The sequence below is a fragment of the Protopterus annectens genome, chromosome 11.part0 (assembly GCF_019279795.1).
Source record: "Protopterus annectens isolate FY-2018-M chromosome 11.part0, PAN1.0, whole genome shotgun sequence".
NCBI classification, from domain to species: domain Eukaryota; kingdom Metazoa; phylum Chordata; order Ceratodontiformes; family Protopteridae; genus Protopterus; species Protopterus annectens.
Window position 1 is genome coordinate 1,049,135,601 of NC_056745.1, and position 18,718 is coordinate 1,049,154,318.

At 43.7% G+C, this 18,718-nt stretch overlaps 1 protein-coding gene across 1 annotated transcript in view; it reads right to left on the reverse strand.

The window, feature by feature from the left end:
- LOC122815018 (kinesin-like protein KIF21A) overlaps positions 1-18,718 on the reverse strand; it is a 1,294,913-nt gene that overhangs the window by 651,115 nt on the left and 625,080 nt on the right. The window contains exon 19 of the mRNA XM_044087270.1: positions 367-561. Within this exon, the coding sequence (XP_043943205.1) occupies positions 367-561 (195 nt within the window). The remainder of the gene's footprint in view (positions 1-366; positions 562-18,718) is intronic.

The following is an 18,718-nucleotide window of genomic DNA, read 5'->3' on the forward strand; positions in this document are numbered from 1 at the left end:
TGAATATCCAGACCAGTTCTTCAAGTGACTGCATATGTTGTGTTGAATATCTAACACCATTTCTACGGGTAACTGTGTGATACTATTTTTACGTTGACCTGAAATCTTTACATATTAATTTAATAATTGCTTTCCTGTACCTTCTTCTATTACCCTCATAAAAATACCACATTACAGAGTTTCTACTACACATTTTAGCCGTAATAAAATGTGCTGTATAAAAATAAAGAAAAACATATAATGTATAAAAATATACAACAATATGTACTTCCCAAAGTTGCGGATAATACGTTTCATAGCTATTTTTAAAGCTTGCAAGAACACCATAACAATTTTTGATATACATATATTTGCTTTTTTTCTTACCTTTTCTTCTTCCATCTGCATAATGTTGGCCTGGCATTCAGAAATGTTGTCATTAATATAGTCAATATTAGCAGCCACTAATTCCAGTTCTTCACTGAGGTGCTGAACAGTTTTTTCACTCTCTCCACCCTCTTTAGAAAATTTGTCTCTCTTCCTTGTAAGCTTGTCCCTTTTTCGTGTAAGCTCTTCACGTTGCTGTTATCAAAAAAAAAAAAGAAGCTTTTTAGCAACTACTTATGCCCATCATAATTAGATCCACAACATTCAATGAAGTGAAGGCTATTTTAAATGCCACTGATCTAGCACTATGTACTACTACAAGTGGGGAAAATTATACTGCAAGGAAGCAGACAGGTGAATATTATTGGACAGGTGTATAGAGCTATCATTTGCTTTTTAAGTCCAAGAGTACAGAGATAAGAGGAAAAATTACATCATAAGATGACGGCTTTTAAATGCAGCCACAATTTCAGGTATTACAAACTGCACATATAGGGTGCCTTCTTTGAAGGTTGGGCATCGGGCTGGTAACTCGGCACTGTAAAAACCCACTGCCAATCATTAGCGGACCGGAGTTCCGCTGTGGCGACCCGTAACCGGGAAAAGCCGAAAGACCATTAATTACAAAGTGCACATACAAGATCAAAGCATGCTGACATAAAAATATTTTACATGCACAAGAGCCTTAGGAAGTAATTATTAATATAATTAAAATTCACTCCTTATAATGCTCGATATTTTAAAAAAGGGAGGAGGGCAGCTGTCTAACTTAATAGCTCATGGTGCCTTGGCTCTTCCCCATCCAGAGGACCACTGAGAAAAAATAAGAATTCAATCCAATTTATACTAAACTGAACAACTGCATCAATAACTAACCGACCTTTTATGTAGTGAAAGACGCACACTACATTAACTATTCACTCTTCCTTCATAACTAAATTGATCAAACAATTTAACTGCCAAGTCCCTGAGGGCACAATGTTCTGTAGTTTAAAATCATGTGTGCTTATAATTTAGGAAACGTTTTCTTAATATTCCCATGTTTTCAGAATGGAACTAGTCAACACAATTACTTTGTTTTCACTGAATTCCTTATGCGCTTGCTTGATTGCAATGTAATGCAAAAGGATTTGCCTCACACTCCTCAACTTCACTCAAATGCTCAGAAATTCTTATCTTAAAACTCCTCTTCTTTTAACCATATGTCACGGTGTCTGACTACAGATACAGGCCAAAAGCTTCTCCCTCCCATGTCTGAAGATGAATGGACTGAAGGTACTTAAGGCAGGGTGTAATGCTGTGCTCTTCTTTTTAGCAGCAGCCAAAGTCCCAACCTGTGGTCACACAAACTTTCTGAAGACTTTGGTGTTTCAGACCTCAAACATGGAGAGGTCTTCCATGACAAACTTAAGATCAACATCTAAACTGTGTGGCCAGCACAAAATAACATGTGGATTCAAGGACTAATCTCCAAGCCTGATGCATGATGTCCTAACACATTAGCATAAAGTGCACATACCACTGACAAAGGGATTTCTGAGAAAAGAAGTGCTAAAATGAAATCAAAGAGAAGCTACACCCAACTAATACCTACTAAGGAGCCTCTCTGATGTTTAATGAATGGAACTCCCAGAAACATGAATAGTGAAAAAGAATCCTGGCACAGTTCAATTATAAATTTTATGCAGATTTGTGTCAAAAACAAAACAAAAGAAAAATGGTATGCCTCCCAGTTCTACAGAGAGAGAACAGGAAACGGTTCTAAGTAATCTCCTGTGACTGTGAAGATCAGACAAAATATCAAATAAAACCACCACTGATGTTATTAAAACAAAATGTGCAAACATTCCCTGGGATTCAGAAAGATTTAAGAAGCATTTACTCTGAAGTTTTTCTTAGAAAGGTAAGGCCGAGCAATTCAGAGACTGCTTTCCTGTTACCATCAGGAGACAGGTTAGCTTTACCCTATTTGTGATGTACTGTTGCAACAGCAATCCTGCTCACTATGGGAAGAAATGTAGGTCTAGACAACTTGTTTTAGTGCTTGGCTGAGGAGCCAATGGTGCTAAGCTACCACCTGTGGAATTATGGCCGAATGCCTCTAAATTGGGATCCTGCCTAAATGTAACAAACCACAGTGCAGCGGATCTCCAGCTGTCCAGGAACAGCTGGTTGCAAGGTCAGTAAGGAGTGTTGCTTCTCAACTGGATCAGAGCATGGATGGAAGAGAGCTGCCTCTATCCAGCAGTTCATCATAAGTTCATAGGGAAGTGAGTGCTAAATCATTTGTAGGTAACTTGAATCTGAGTCAGGTTTTCATAAGTAGCAAGGCAGCAAAATGCTGGCATCTACTGAAAGTCAGCCAATCATTTGTCACAGGCAGTGGACAGGGTCCCCGCTCTCATGCCACTTGCCTGCACTCTCTCTCTCTCTCACTGCCTCCTGTTGTACAGAAAGCCAGTGACACTTTGCTCGATGGCAAAGGGAAAGTTGGGGGCACTCTGCAAGCGATCTAGGAACCAGCCACAAGCTCCTCGAGAGGGTTGGTTATTGGTAAAGTTTGGCATAATACTGAATGTGTTTACTGCATAGTTACAAAGTACAGAGTAAGATTCTCACCTGCATAGTAGACCACAGGTCTCGCTGGCAAAGCCATATGCAAATGTGGCAGTCTGGGGGTGGGAATAACGGTAAATAATAAAGAATGGTAAATACCCACATGGACTCCCTAGGAAAGGCACTGACACCAGAGCTGTATGCTAGATTATTAATTAGGTAAAGAGGAGAAAAGAGGAGGAAAAAGTACAGTTTTGTACCTACCATAAATGTAGATGTTCGAGTGCTAATACAGCTGCAGTCATAACAGATGGGTTCTCCTGCCGTCAGGCGGGTCCTCGGTCGGCTGAATTCCAAAGTCTAGGTCCGGTGTCGGTTGTCGTCACTTTCTTTCCTGACGTCAGTGCGACAGGGGTATATAAGACACAGCCGACGCCATTTTCTTCAGTCTTTCTTGCCCAGATGTCAGGTGCCCCCAGAAGGAAGGCTATATATATATATATATATATATATATATATATATATATATATATATATATAATCATGCATTGCAATATAATCAAAAATCAGTAGTTGCAAGCAAATACACCATAGAAGGATAAAGGTTGTAAGATGAGGAGTTAGCCACTAGGTCTGTACCCAGAGGGGAAGGAGGGAGAGAAACCTGGACTGCAGCTGTATTAGCACTCGAACATCTACATTTATGGTAGGTACAAAACTGTACTATGTTCATCATGCATACAGCTGCAGTCATAACAGATGGGTAGAATCCCAAAGCTACGCACAGGGTGGTAGGCACTAGGTGGAACTGGGAGGAGCCAGAATGCCCTGCAACACAGCAGTGGCAAAGCCTGCTCTAGTTCTGGAGTATAAAGGTAGGTGATAGTGTTTAGTGAAGGTATGCACAGAACTCCAAGTGGCTGCCTCCAAAATATCTTTGGTAGGGACTCCTCTGAGGAAGGCTGCAGAGGTAGCTGTGGCCCTTGTGGAGTGGGATCTGATGCCTGCAGGTACAGATTTACCATGAAAGGAGTAACAAAACCGTATGCAGTGGCCTATCCATTTTGAAATTGTCTGTTTGGAAATTGGCTTCCCTTGAGCTCCTACAGCATAGGACACAAAGAGTTGTTCTGATTTCCTGAAAGGCTTTGTTCTGTCCAAATAGTAACGTAGCTGTCTATGGATGTCTAAGGAATGTAGCAGCCTTTCCCCTTTGTTTTGAGGATTGGGGTAAAAGGTAGTTAAGTGTATGGCCTGATTTAAAGCTACCCTGGATACTACCTTCGGCATAAATGACAGGTTGGTTCGTAGGGAAACCCTGTCCTGATGGAAGATGAGAAAGGGCTGCACAGCCATGAGGGCTTGTAGTTCCGAGACCCTACGAGCTGAGGTAATGGCCAGAAGGAAAGCTGTTTTCCAGGACAAATATTGCAAATCTGTTGAGGCAGCTGGTTCAAAGGGAGGCAATGTTAATTTTGCTAGAATGTAATTAAGATCCCAGGCTGGTATTGGTTGTTTCCTTGGAGGTCTTATATTCTTAGCCCCTCTGAGGAACTGCCTTAAGAGTGGGTGAGAGAATAAGGGTGGATCAGTGTTGTATTCTGCAAAAATGGCGGAGGCATGGATTTTGATGGAGGAAAATGAAAGTCCACTGTTCAACAGCTCAGTTAGATACTGTAATATCTGAGGCAAATTCAGTTTTCTAGGATCCTGGCCTTTTTTCTCATTCCAAGCGCAAAACCGTTTCCATTTTGCGGAGCAAGCTTTTCTAGTAGATGGCCTTCTGGCCTCCAAAATGACATCCTGCACCTCCTTGGAGAGTAGGGTCTGTTGTGGTGTTAAGGAATTTTCCATGCAGCCAGATTGAGTGTTTTCAGATGACTGTGAAGAGTTTTGTAGCTGTGCTGAGTCAGTAGAAGAGGCATTAGAGGTAGGGTCCAGGGAGGAGAATGTGTTAGGCTCCTCAGGAGTGGGTACCAGTGTTGTCTTGGCCAGTCTGGAGCAATCAGTATCATCTTCGGTCTGTCTGCTCTTGCTTTCAAGAGCACCTTGGGCAGAAGAGGCAAAGGTGGGAAGGCGTAAACTGTCCGTGCTGCCCAACTGAAAGAAAGGGCCCACTCTCCAGGCCTTTGGATGGAATGTCCTTGAGCAGAATTTTGTCAATTGATGATTCCTGTGGGAGGCAAAGAGATCTATGTCTGGCCTTCCCCACGCTTGGATTATCTTTGTAAACACCTGAGGATGCAACTTCCATTCGTGCGGGTCTGTCATATTTCTGCTTAGATTGTCTGCCAGCGTGTTTTCCAAACCTGGCAGGTACTGTGCTTGAAGTTCGATTTGCCATTCCAGAGCCATGTTCCAAAGTGACATGGCCAGCCTGCACAGGGGGTATGAATGTGTTCCTCCTTGTTTGTTTATGTATCACATTACTGTGGTGTTGTCTGTTCTTATCAATAATTGCCCTGGATGCAGGAGGTCCTTGAAAGCTGTAATTGCATTTATCACTGCTAGCATTTCCTTTTGATTGATGTGAAGGTGCTTTTCCTTTTGGGACCATTTGCCCTGAATGCACCTGTCTGTCATGTGTGCCCTCCAGGCGTAGTCTGAGGTGTCTGTTGTGATGACGTGATTTGCTTGAGGCTTGCAGAATGGTAGACCTGTGTTTGTTTGGCATGCTTGAGCCCACCATAGAAATTCCTTTTGCAAACATGGAATTAGTGGTATTATTGTTTCCAAATTGTGGCTGTGTTGAGACCATAGGTTTTTTAGGTACCATTGAAGTTTTCTCATATGCAACTTTGCACATGGGATTAGAAGAATGCAAGATGCCATGAAGCCCAGAGCCTGCAGGATTTTCCTTGCAGTTAGCCTGGTACAATTTGCTAACATTTTGAAGTACTGAGTTAGTTGCCCCTGTTTGTCTGGCGTAAGATAGGCCATCTGGGTGTTTGTGTCCAAGTTGGCACACAGGTAAATTATTTTCTGAGATGGTGTTAGCCTGGATTTCTCTTTGTTGACTGTGTATCCCAGGGAATTCAATAACCGTGTTACATAAGCCAGATGTTCCAGAAGTATGTGTTTGCTGTCCGCTTGGATCAGGCAATCGTCCAAATAAGGGTAAATTTGTATCCCTTGAAGTCTGCAGTAGGCAATTACTGATGCCAGGCATTTCGCGAATACTCTGGGCGCAGTAGATAAGCCAAAGGGCAATGCAGAGAATTGATAGTGGATTGAACCTGCAAGAAATCTGAGGTATCTTCTGCAGCTTTGTCTGATAGGGACATGCAGGTATGCCTCCTTGAGGTCCAATGTTACCAGCCAAGACTCCTTGCCCAGCATGGGAAGAAGCTGCTGTAAGGTGAGCATCTTGAATTTTGGTACGAGTAGAAATGTGTTTAGGATAGATAAGTCCAAAATGGGTCTCCAATCGGTTCCCTTCCTTGGTACCAGGAATAGTCTGGAATAAAAACCTTGACCTTGCTCGTGAGTAGGTACCTCTTGAATAGCTTTCATGTCCATGAGCTTTGAAATTTGTATTTGAGCCTCTGCCCTTTGACTGTGTGGCAGGTTCGGCATGCCTCTCATTTTTGGAAGAGTGTGAAAATGAAATCTGTAGCCTCTGTTTATAATGTCCAGGATCCATTTGTCTTTTGTGACAATATGCCAATTTTTTGAAAATAATGCCAACTTTCCTCCCAAGGGTGCTGCCACCTGAGCCTTGCTTGGCATGCAAAGGGGGAAGTCAGTGGGTTTGTTTCCTGTATTGTTGTGCACTGTCTTCGCCACCTCTTGGCGCTGGAGATTCTCATTGTCTGCCTCTATATGATCCTTGAGATTGTCCTCTGCCCCTTGTGCGCCTGTATCTACCTCTCTGGGGCTTGTCCGTGGCTGGAAAGGACCAGTTTTTTGAAGGCCAATTTCTGCTAAAATGTGGTGGTTGTACCTGTAGAAAAGCTTTGACAGTTTGAATAGATTTAGCTTTTACTTCCATTTTCCGTAGTATCTCCTCAGCATTAGTACCAAATGATACATCCTTTTGTAAAGGAGCATCTAGTAGTTTAGCTTTAACATGATCAGGCAAGGTTTGTTCCCTAAGCCAGGCATGTCTACGAATGACTGATCCTGTAACAGCAGCTCTACTTGAGGCCTCTAGAGCATCATAGCCACATTGTAAGGTGTGTTTACCCACTTGTTCTGCACTATTCATCATATCCTGCAACTCCTTCAAATCTGGTTGTTCAGGTTGTGACATTTTATTCCTTAATTGTGATAACAGAAACTGCTGATATTTAAGCATATGGAACTGACAATTTAAGGCCCTCATGGCTAGGGTGGCGAGGTATATACCTTTTTTCCACACCTTTCTAAGGATCTAGACTCTCTCGGAAGGTAATGGATTCTTAGCAGTAGAGGCCTTCATTCCCTTGGGGCCTTGAGAAATGGTTTCAGGGTCAGCATTATGGCTTTTGTAAAGAAATTGGTGTGAGTTAGGAACTCTGTAGTACCTATCAGGCTTGACTGGGGCAGGAGGCAGGGAATCCAGATTAAGGCAAGCCTCCGAGTAAACATCATCAAGTATTTCCAAGACAGGAGGTATCGCCAGAGGTCTGTGCTGAGGTAGCAAAAGAAATTCCCTAAGCCTTTTCTTGGAATCTGAAAAATCTTGGCCTTCCCAATGGAAGTGTTCCCTCAAGGTATGCAAGGTTTCCCCGAAAGAAAAATCCTCTGGGGGAGATACAGAAAGAATGGACTACTCTGCATCAGAATCTTCAAAAGGGGAGTACGAGTGTTCCTCTTCATCAGAATGTTCTGACATAATGGAGCCCTGGTCAGAAGAGGGAGAATCTTCCTCCACTCTGGGTCTATGGTCCGGAGGGGGTTGGGAACCCCTGATAAGAGTAATTAAATCCTCAGCCATTTTGAGCATCTGCTTTTTAGGCATGGGACCTGGAGATGGGCCCTGTGCAATAGGCCTCTTGGAATGCATGGCTGATTTGGACTTAGTAAAGGCCTTTATGGAAAAGGAAGATGAAGGTCTGAAGACACCATGGGTGGAAGTGGACCTGTCCACATTAAGAGGCTCAACACTCACAGTGGCTTCGGTAGCTGTAGTCAGGGTATGGGCCGAGGCACCTGCGGTCTCGGTTACAGAAGACACCGCCAGAGAAGTGTCGTCAGTAGTCAGGGGCTGCGTAGGCGCCTCGCTGAGAACCGGACCACGTGTAGCGGGTTTTGGCATGGTGTCGGTGGAGACCGCGGACCTCGCGTGTCGGTCTTTGTCCTTGCGTTTTTTGGACAAAACAGTAGTCTGAGTCTCCAACGACATTTTATAATTAAAAGCTTTACCAAAAAAGTGCTGGGCGAACTCCCCCCGACGCTTAATAGTGCGTTTATTGAAAGTAGCACAAAAGCGACAGCCCGAGATGTCGTGGTCTGGGCCTAAACAAGGTATACAGAGGGAATGGAAATCCTTATGCGGTATTTGCTTCCCACAAGAAATACAATTGTTAACTTTGTCTGACATCGGTCTGAGGCAAGAAAAGTTTCCCCAACGGGGTACTTAGCTTTAAAGAAGACTTCGGTTTCCAAATTTTCGTAATTTCAGGAGCTGGCCGACCGGCACTTGCGAACTGCTTCTGCTTCGGGCACCGCGCGGCAAAAAAGACTGAAGAAAATGGCGTCGGCTGTGTCTTATATACCCCTGTCACACTGACGTCAGGAAAGAAAGTGACGACAACCGACGCCGGACCTAGACTTTGGAATTCGGCCGACCGAGGACCCGCCTGACGGCAGGAGAACACATCTGTTATGACTGCAGCTGTATGCACAATGAACATCGTATATGCCCATTCACTGTGATGGAAAAAACAGGACCTGCTACACAATGGCAGGGAGATATTGTGAAGCTGTACATGTGTGTGTCTCTCTGCAGAGACATAAATTCAGGTGTGTGTGTGCGGCTTGTTGGCAATATGCTCATACTATGGGATATTTAGATTTATATATATATATATATATATATATATATATATAAAATGATTTTACCAATATAATATGCTGAACAGTCAAGGCAGCTGGCGGTATATACAGCCCACTTAGTATTACAGTTATATTTTCCTTTTATAATAACCTTATAACCGTTAAGAATGAACTGGTCCCTCACTAAAATACAGGAACACATTTTACAACAGCCACACTTATGCATTCCATCCAAAGCCCCACAATCCCTCCTATTTTTCTGTTTATTCCCCAACAGTTGTTTAAAACAAAGATCTTTCCTATAAATCACTGTTGGTTTGTCCCCCAATATTTTACTCAAATGGGGGTTGGTGGATATCAACAACCAATTGTATCTCAAAATGGAAGCCAATGCATGACTATCTAAAGAAAAGGTACTTATAAAAGCCCTATTAAAATTGGTGCTTTTGTGCCCATGTATTTAACCAAAATTACCCCCAGGAACACAACTACTGCTCCTATCACTGTTCAGTGCAACCCCATTATTATAACACAACAGAGGTAAATATAATCCACTTCTCCTCTTGTGGGTTACCTCATCAAAAATAGGTTTTAAGAATTCTTTGGGGTACCCCCAACTTCATGAACATGTTCAATAATATTCGACATTCATCAATAAAAGTCACCTCATCAGAAATCATTCTTGCCAATCTGACCAATTGGCATTTCACCACTGATTTCTTCTGACAATAGGGGTGGTGGCTATCAAAATTTAAGAACTATTATAAAAGGTACTTTTCCGAAAGCTATTAGATACAAAACAGTTCTTATTAAAATCCTTGGTAATCTTAACATCCAAATAGGAAATTCTTAACTCACTATAGTCATGTACAAACTTTAGAAATGGTGTGGTGGAATTAATATACCGAAAAAAACTGTCAAGTTTTTCCGTACTTTCCTTCCAGACAATAAATATATCGTCTAAAAAGTGGGTGTAGAATGCAAATCCTGAGTTAAAGGGGGAATGAAATACAAAATGATTTTCCCAAAAGCTCATAAATAGAAGTTATGTCCTTACCATAACGTTCCATGTGGAGTGTTCATCTCGCCTTTGTTCTTACACATGGGTTCGGAGCCGATCCTCGGCTCCGTGTCGGCCGCTTGCAAGCTCTGCATCGAGAAGAAGCTGGAGACAATCTAATACCCACAATCCCCCTCTGCCTTTACCTCAGATCTAGTTTGCAAGCAAACCAGTAGTCAAAAAGAGCACACTCATGCTTACATCACATATGCACAGAACTAAGGGTCTATATATATATATATATACATATATATACATATCAACTATATATACAACAACTGCAATGCAGAAGCAGAATGCCCCAGGCCAGGCACCAAAACTGAACGTTCTTCCTAAGGGTGGGAGGGTGGGAATGTAAGAACAAAGGCGAGATGAACACTCCACATGGAACGTTATGGTAAGGACATAACTTCTATATGTGATAGTGTTCAATCTCGCCGTTTGTTCTTACACATGGGTAGCGTCCCTAGCTCCTTGTTCCTGAGGAACTCACGGAAGGACGTTCTTGAGCACAGTGGAACCAAAGGTTGCCCTGTCCCTAGAAACCTTGTCTACCTTATAATGAGAAATGAATGTATGTGGCTTAGACCAAGTAGCAGCCGCACAAATAGCGTCTAGTGGTAGGCGGGCTGCATGAGCCAGGATTGTAGACACTGACCTTGTGGAATGTCCTTTGGGTTTGTGCAAAAGAGTTTGATTTGAAGAATCATAGACATAGATTATACAATCCGTTAATCACTTAGAAAGAGTTCTTTTGGTAACCGCTACTCCTTTCCTGTTATCAGCAAAGGCCACAAAAAGTTGATCAGTTTTTCTGTGATCTTTTGTTCTATCCAAGTAAAACCTTAGCTGTCTGTGAACATCTAATTTGTGCAACATATACTCCATTTTGTTGGAGTGATTCTTGAAGAAAGTGGGTAATTCAATGGACTGATTAATATTATTAATAGAACAAACTTTAGGAAGGAAAGATGAATTAGTTCGAAGAGAAACTCTGTCAGAGTGAAAGATCAAATAAGGGTGCTTGATGGAGAGAGCTTGAAGTTCAGATACTCGCCTAGCGGATGTAATGGCTACCAAAAAGAGAGTCTTCCAAGACAAAAATTTTAATGGGCAAGAGGAGGCTGGTTCAAAGGGAGGCAACATTAACTTAGATAACAATAAGTTTAGACTCCAAGGTGACGTAGGAGATCTAATTGGTGGTCTAATATGAAAGGCCCCTTTTAAAAAGGCTTTACAAAGTCTGTGGGCCATAACAGGAGCCCCACATTCTTCCACATGGAAATTAGAAATGGCAGCCAATTGAACTCTTAATGTGGCAGGAGAAGCACCCTGATGGAACAAGTCTGTTAAAAACTCTAATATTTTATTCAAAGGAGCTATAAAAGGATCCACTTGCTGTGTATTCGCCCAGAATACAAATCGCTTCCATTTACTAGAATATGTTTTAGTAGTGGAAGCTTTATGAGAAGCCACTAATATATTCTGAACTGCAGGCGAAAGAAGATCAGACCTGGCTAAGTTGGGAACTGGAGCAGCCAAGCTGCTAGATGGAGGGACAAGAGCGCGGGATGGGGAGCCCCTGACGAATGAGTCAATAGATCTGGCTCTGGGTCCAGGATCCAGGGTCCCCGAATGCAGTGTGTCATCAGGAAGGGGAACCAAATTTGACGAGGCCAGAATGGGGCAATGAGGATTATTGTCCTGTGTAGGTTTCTGGCTTTCTGGAGAAACTTTGATATCAGGGGGAATGGAGGAAATGCGTACAGGAGTCCCGCGGGCCAATCGTGAATCAGTGCGTCCCTGGGGACTTCCCCTGGAGGGGGTAATAGGGCAAAGTAGCTCCTGCATTTGGCATTCATTGGAGACGCAAACAGATCGCAGGAAGGCTGGCCCCACGTGCGAAAAATCTTTTTCGCAACTGACTGTTTTAGGGACCACTCGTGCGGTAACAGAATTGCTCTGCTCAGCCTGTCGGCTATGACGTTGGATGACCCCGGGATGTGCGTTGCTATTAGAAAGCGACCCGTGGACTCCGCCCATTGCCAGATTCTCATGGCCTCTCTACATAGCTGATAGGACTTGGTTCCCCCTTGCTTGTTTATGTACCAGACTACCGACATGTTGTCCGTCTGAACTGCAATAGTTCCCAGAGGAAGAAGGGGAGCAAAGTGTTGCAACGCTAGAAACACTGCCCTCAACTCTAGAACATTGATGTGCAGATTGTACTCTAAATTGGTCCATTCGCCTTGGACTGTCTGTCCCTGAAAGATGCCCCCCACCCTATCAGGGAAGCGTCCGTGGTCACCGTAACTGTAGGCGTGGGTAGCACAAATGGTCTCCCCTTGGAAAGGTTGCACGTTTGAAGCCACCAGTTTAGGTGTGTTTTGCATGTGTTCGTTATAAGAATCTCGTGTGTTAGAGGTAGTTGTTGGAACGACCATTGTGCAAACAGTAGCCATTGTAGGACTCTCATGTGCAGCCTTCCCAAGGGTATTGCAATAAGAGAAGCTGACATGAGTCCCAAAACCTTCAGTACCAGTTTTGCTGGGGATTTCCTGGACAAGAGAAGAAGACGTATGTGAGTCTGAAGTGAAAGTATCCTTTCTGGAGGAAGTCTTAGAATTAACTGATGTGTATTTAATTCCGCTCCTATGAATAAGATGCTCTGTGATGGCTGTAGTAAGGATTTTCCGAAGTTTACGGATATTCCTAGGTGAATACACAGTTGAAGAGTATAGTCTCTGGCCTGTACAAGTTGACGCTGGGTGGTGGCAGAAAGGAGCCAGTCGTCCAGATACGGAAACACCTGGAATCCTTGGCGTCTCAAGTGAGACGCTACCACTGCCATGCATTTGGTGAAGACCCTGGGGGCTGAGGTCAGACCAAAGTCAGGGCTCGAAATTGAAAGTGACTGGCACCCAGCCGGAAGCGCAAATGATCTCTGGATGCCCTGGCCATTTTGATGTGGTAGTATGCATCTTTCAGATCTATTGAGCACATCCAGTCGTCCTTCTGTAAGAATGGAAGGATCGATTGAAGCGTGACCATTCGGAACTTTTCTTTCTTGACGAAGGTATTGAGATCGCTTAGGTCCAGAATGGGCCTCCAGTCCCCTGTTTTCTTTGGAACTAAAAAGAACCTTGAGTAAGTCCCGAATCCTTTTTGGTCCGCTGGGACTGGTTGGATGACTCTTTTTTCTAGCAGCTTTGAAATTTCTATAGCTGCTGGCTCTCGCAGATGGGGCGGAACATCTGGGAGTCTTTTCTTTGGAATGGGATGGGATAGAAAAGGTATATTGTAACCTCTGGTAACCACGCTTTTTACCCACTTGTCTGTAGTTATACTTTGCCAGGCCTGAGGGTATAAAGCTAAGCGACCCCCGACTGCCTCCAGAGCAGGACAGTCAGGCCTCCTCTCAGGAGTGCTGGAAAGGTTTACCAGGGAGTGTATCCCTGTCACCTTGATTCTGCGGACCCCCTCTGCCGCCAGGGCGGCGTCTTCCACCTCTGCCCCCTCCTCTGCCTCTAGAAGGGGCATCACCCTGTGTGCCTGGGAAAGATCCTTGGGGTTTTTGAAACCACATTTTTCCACCACGTTGCCCTTTGGGGTACGGTCTGGTTGGGGTGGAAAAACGGACTCCGACAGCAGACAGAGTCTTTCCCTCCTGCTCACACCGGGTAAGGGTCTCCTTTACTTTGGGGCCAAAGAGAGTGGCACCGTCAAATGGGGCGTTAGTAAAGGAAGACTTGAAGGCTTCCGCAAATGAACATAAGCGCATCCAGGATTGTCTGCGAAGAGCAATCGCTGAAGCTGCTGCCCTACTCGAACCTTCGGCTGTGTAAGAGATCAGCCTCATGGACGAGTTCACAATGGATGTAAGGGTATTAAGTTGCCATCACTTTCTCTGAGACAGCAGCATCCGTAGTACCCTGGAGGGTATCTCCCAACTCTTTGACTAGATCCCTCTGTAGCCGTGTAAAGTGGGTCAAATAGTTCAGGGATCGCATGGAAAAAGCCGCTGAACTAAAAATGCGCTTCCCATACCTGTCCATCGTCCTAGAATCTTTATTAGGGGATGGACAGATGAGGAAGATTCCGACATCTCCTTTTTCGTGGCCGCTGCCACCACCATAGCGTCCACTGGAACTCCTTTTGTTAAGTAAGTCTTGTCCTGGGGTGCAGTGATATATTTATTGGGTTTCCTTGGGACTGGTTCCACTGTGTCAGGAGCCTCCCACGCCCTTCGAGCAATAAGTTCCATTAATTCATCGAAGGGCGGAGTGACCCAGGAGGAAGAAGGGCGAGCACCGAATGCCTTCAGCAAGACTGACTCATCCTCAGAAGGGGGGAGGGACTGCCAGTCACCTCTCTGTTTCAGGATCTCCAATATGTCCGAAGAGACATCTTCTGAAGGTGACTTAGGGGACCCTTCTGACTCATCTAAGTCAGTATCGGATGTCAAGGATTCTTGTGGAGAATCCAAGTGTCTCCTCTTACACAATCTTTTCCTAGGGACTTCTTCGTGGGGAGCATCCGAAGAAGCCTCCGAGGAAGAGGGGGCACCCTCCAGGGGTGGCTGAGACACCGGTGCTTGACGCTTGGATGTGGCCGTGGGTGCAGAGGAGGATAACGGCCCTTTGTGGGGAGGAGAGGTTGCTTCCACTGATGTGGTTGTCTGGGTAGACAACACCTTCCTCATTAGATCGAAAGCCCCCGGGTCCCGAGTCGAAGAATCTCCCGGTTCCGAAGAAATGGGAAGAATCCCCGAAACAGGCACCGAAGGCATCGACCCCGAGGATGGAGCCGAATCGATCCGCGCCGAGGCCCCGAGGGGAAGAGTCGGAACCGAAACGTCGGTTCGACTCTCGGCCCTGGAACCAAGGACAGATCGTCGGCTCCGAGACTCCGGTACGGGTCCGGAGTCGAGGTGAGAGGAACAGACCGAGAAAAGGACGGTTCTGGACCCGAGGGCTCCACAATCAGAAGATCAACCTCTTCCGGCTCCAAAGACTGGACAGGTCTCGGAGGAGGAATGGATGGAGACAATGGGAGGCCTTCAAGTTTCGACACCAACTGGGTGGAAACTGAAATAAGTTTGGACAGGGCCGAATGCTCCAATAACTTCTGCACCACACGATCCACATCGACATTGGAGAGCTTGGAAGAAGAACGGGTCGAAGGAACCGAAGACGGAGCCGACCTCAATAAAGTCGATGGAGGGAGCTCCATCACCGGTTCCAAGACTCGAGGCTCAGGAACAGACACCAGTTGAACACTCGGCCCCGAAGTCTGTGGAACCGGTGATCTAACTTTACTCGAAGAGCTCAGAGCCGATGACTTGGGCTCCGACGTCTTCGATTCCTTAGAGGATTTTGATGCCTGGTCTGAAGCATCCAGAGCCTCCTGAAAGGAAGGTTTTAATAACTCCCTGTCCATGAGTTTCCTGCGCCTATCTGTCATGACCCTCCCACTAAAAGAGTGACAAATTGAACAGTCCTCTTGTAAGTGGAGAGGGCCAAGGCAGTAGACACAGGAACTATGGTTGTCAGTAACTGACATTTTTTGGCCACACTGACAACGCTTAAAGCCTGATTTAATCTTCTCAGACATTTTACAGGAAAGATAAAAGTCAAGTCCAGTATAAGAGTCAAATCCGGTGGAAAAAGGTCAAATCCGATGTAAATGTCAGTCCGGTTGTCAAATTTAAGAAGGGTTGGTAGGCCCCGAAAAACTCTAACCAGTTAAATCAACTTAACGGTACCGAGAAATTCTACCTACTCACACACACACATACACTAAGTATACCAAAAGGTACTATTAGAACAAATTTTCTCTAAAATATAACAAAAATAAAGTTATATCTTATCTCAAGATGCTCGAGCTAGCTCCCAGCGATGCGAACGCAGCAGCGGCAAACTAGATCTGAGGTAAAGGCAGAGGGGGATTGTGGGTATTAGATTGTCTCGAGCTTCTTCTCGATGCAGAGCTTGCAAGCGGCTGACACGGAGCCGAGGATCGGATCCGAACCCATGTGTAAGAACAAACGGCGAGATTGAACACTATCACATCAATATTTGCTAAACTGGGGGCACATACTGCCCCCATAGCTACACCCTTCATTTGTTTGAAAAGTTGTCCCTCAAAACACAAGAAATTATTCCGCAACACCATTTCCATATCGTGGACGTAGATTTTGATATTTTGTGATTGACCAACTTAAAAAGGACAGGGGCCTAATCATTGAGGAACATTTACTATAGAGAACTGAAATGGCAGCTCAGGCTCAATGCTTTAAAGGATCCTGGGCTAAATATGTGTTCTATTTCATCTATTCTATTTTTAAAGAATTTAGAATGTTAATGTGTCTTGCAACAAAGGAAAGTTTTAAAGTTTTAAGTTAATATTTATTACTATTAAATTAATTGTATAATTGTCATGTGACTTTTTAACTGAATTTTAATATTTAACTGTTCGGTTTGGGCACTTGCTTAGTTCTGATGATGTCCTGACAGATGAAAGCGCTAAACTCTTTTAAGTGTGTTGTTTTACAGTGTAGCTGCTGTTTGTGGTTATTAAAGCTTTTTTACCAGTGTTCGACTCTGTTTCCTGGTTATTAGTTTGGATTGGAGAAGAATTGTTCATGGCTGCAGAGGTCAAAAAACACTGGTGAACTTGCTGGAATAATTGGAGGTCTCAATGCCTCTATTGGGAACTTAACTAATTTACTATTACAGCTCAACTAGAAGTTATGTGTATTGAATGGTAATGTAGGAGAAGTGAGCAATACTATCCAGCCTGGATACGTGTCCGAGCAGTTCTGAACAGAATGCTGACAGTTTGAGGCCTCCACTCACTCAAACAACACCAGTTGTTTCAAATGGTAACAATTTAACTGTACTTTCCAATGCTAATGCTTCTTCTAATGTACAAACTGAATTTAGCTTTCAAGCTTGGAAGGCTAATAGTTTTGATATTACAAGTGGGGTTGTGTTTAATAATGTGAACTCAAGAGCCGGTTTCGGCACCTTGCAACAGCAACTAAGGTCCTTTGAAATTAAAATGGGCCAGATCAAGAGATTACAACTTGATAATGTGTATTTACATGAATGTTTGGGGAACAAATGGGTCCCCAAGGGCCTGCAGTTTTGGTGTTTTCCCAATGGAGTAACAAAGGTTTCCAAATTTCACAAAACGCTGATTGGGATTTTTGATAAAGCAGGCTGTGAGTTGATGGAACAGCTGATCACGTTTAATGATCAGCGTACTGAAACATTGTCTAGTGAACTGGACAATTTAGACAATTGTATTAAATCGTATCTATTATTTCCTCAATATTATTTCAATTACAATGATGCCTTTGTAAAAATAGATACTGACTGCAAAAAGAATATGTTAGGGAAGAAGAAAAAATTACAAAGAGATGCTGAAGCATACTCCAGTGGGTGTGTTTATCCTGACCTTACTGGTTCTAGTGAGGGGCCTGTTGATGAGCCTTTTTTTCAACCAGTGGTAACCCAAGACAAGCCTTTTGACAGTAACCACGCTTCCAAGGAGGTGGCTGGAAATGGAGGAATGGTTACAGTTAGGCATTCTGAGTGTTTACAAGCTCAAAGGTTGTCAAATTCGGCTCCCAATGTGGTATATCATGAGGATTTTTATCAGAGGCAAGGGACGAGACCCAAGACTGGTAACAGGAAGAATGGCCCCAGATGGAAATGATAGAACTGGCAGATGGCAGTGCAGCCGTTAACTGATGCCATTTCTGATGTTAAAAAGGTACTGAATTCAAACATGGATTTTACTATTTTTAACTTTTCTGCCAAAGAGTTCTCTGTTGAACATGCAGATTTGTTAGCTAAGGGATTTGGGTTCATCCTTGCCAACAGAGCTAAAAATGACCAAACCTTAATAGATCTGAAACTTTATAGTCGCAAATTGAACTTGGCCGTGTTATTTAATTCTAATGAAAGTGGTGCAGACGGTGGATGTTCTAATAATGCTTTAAAAAGGTCTAGTAAATTTAATCCCCGGTGCATGGGACTTTATTGACATTTGGCAGGTTTGAACTAATCAATTTAGGGATGTTATTCGTAAGCCTGGTAATAATTTTACTAATTTAACTGAAGTTGAAAAACACCTGTTTGAATTTATGTATGATAAAACCATTCGTATCATGAAACCTGATAAGGGGGGAGGGGTTGTTATCATGGCTCTAACTGATTATAACAACAGGATGAACGAATTGTTGCTATCTGATACATATCAGGAAATTTCTAGAAATTAACTGAATGTTGCCTATGCTAGAAATGACGTTCAGTTACTTGATATGTTATTCCAAAGGCAGAATGAATTGGATGAATATGATTTTTTGGGTCTACCTGATAACACCGACACGCCAAAACACCAACAACGAAATAACCAACACAAAAAAAAAAAAAAGTTCAAAAACACGAAACTTCACATGCCCGACAAACCAAAATTCCGACAATCAACAAAACAAAGACCTTTCCCAAAAAATACACACACAACACAAGCACACCAAAAACCTTACAAACCTACACTAAACCTTACATACACAGCTATCTATGCACTAACCTTAACCCAAACCCTAACCTTAAGGTCTGTCACTATCGCACAATTAACTTACCCGCACCCTAACCCTAACTCACTTAACCCGCCCCTAAACCTAAACTCCGTCACTATCGCACACATACCTGACCCGCACCCTACCCTAACGTCCGCCACTATCACACA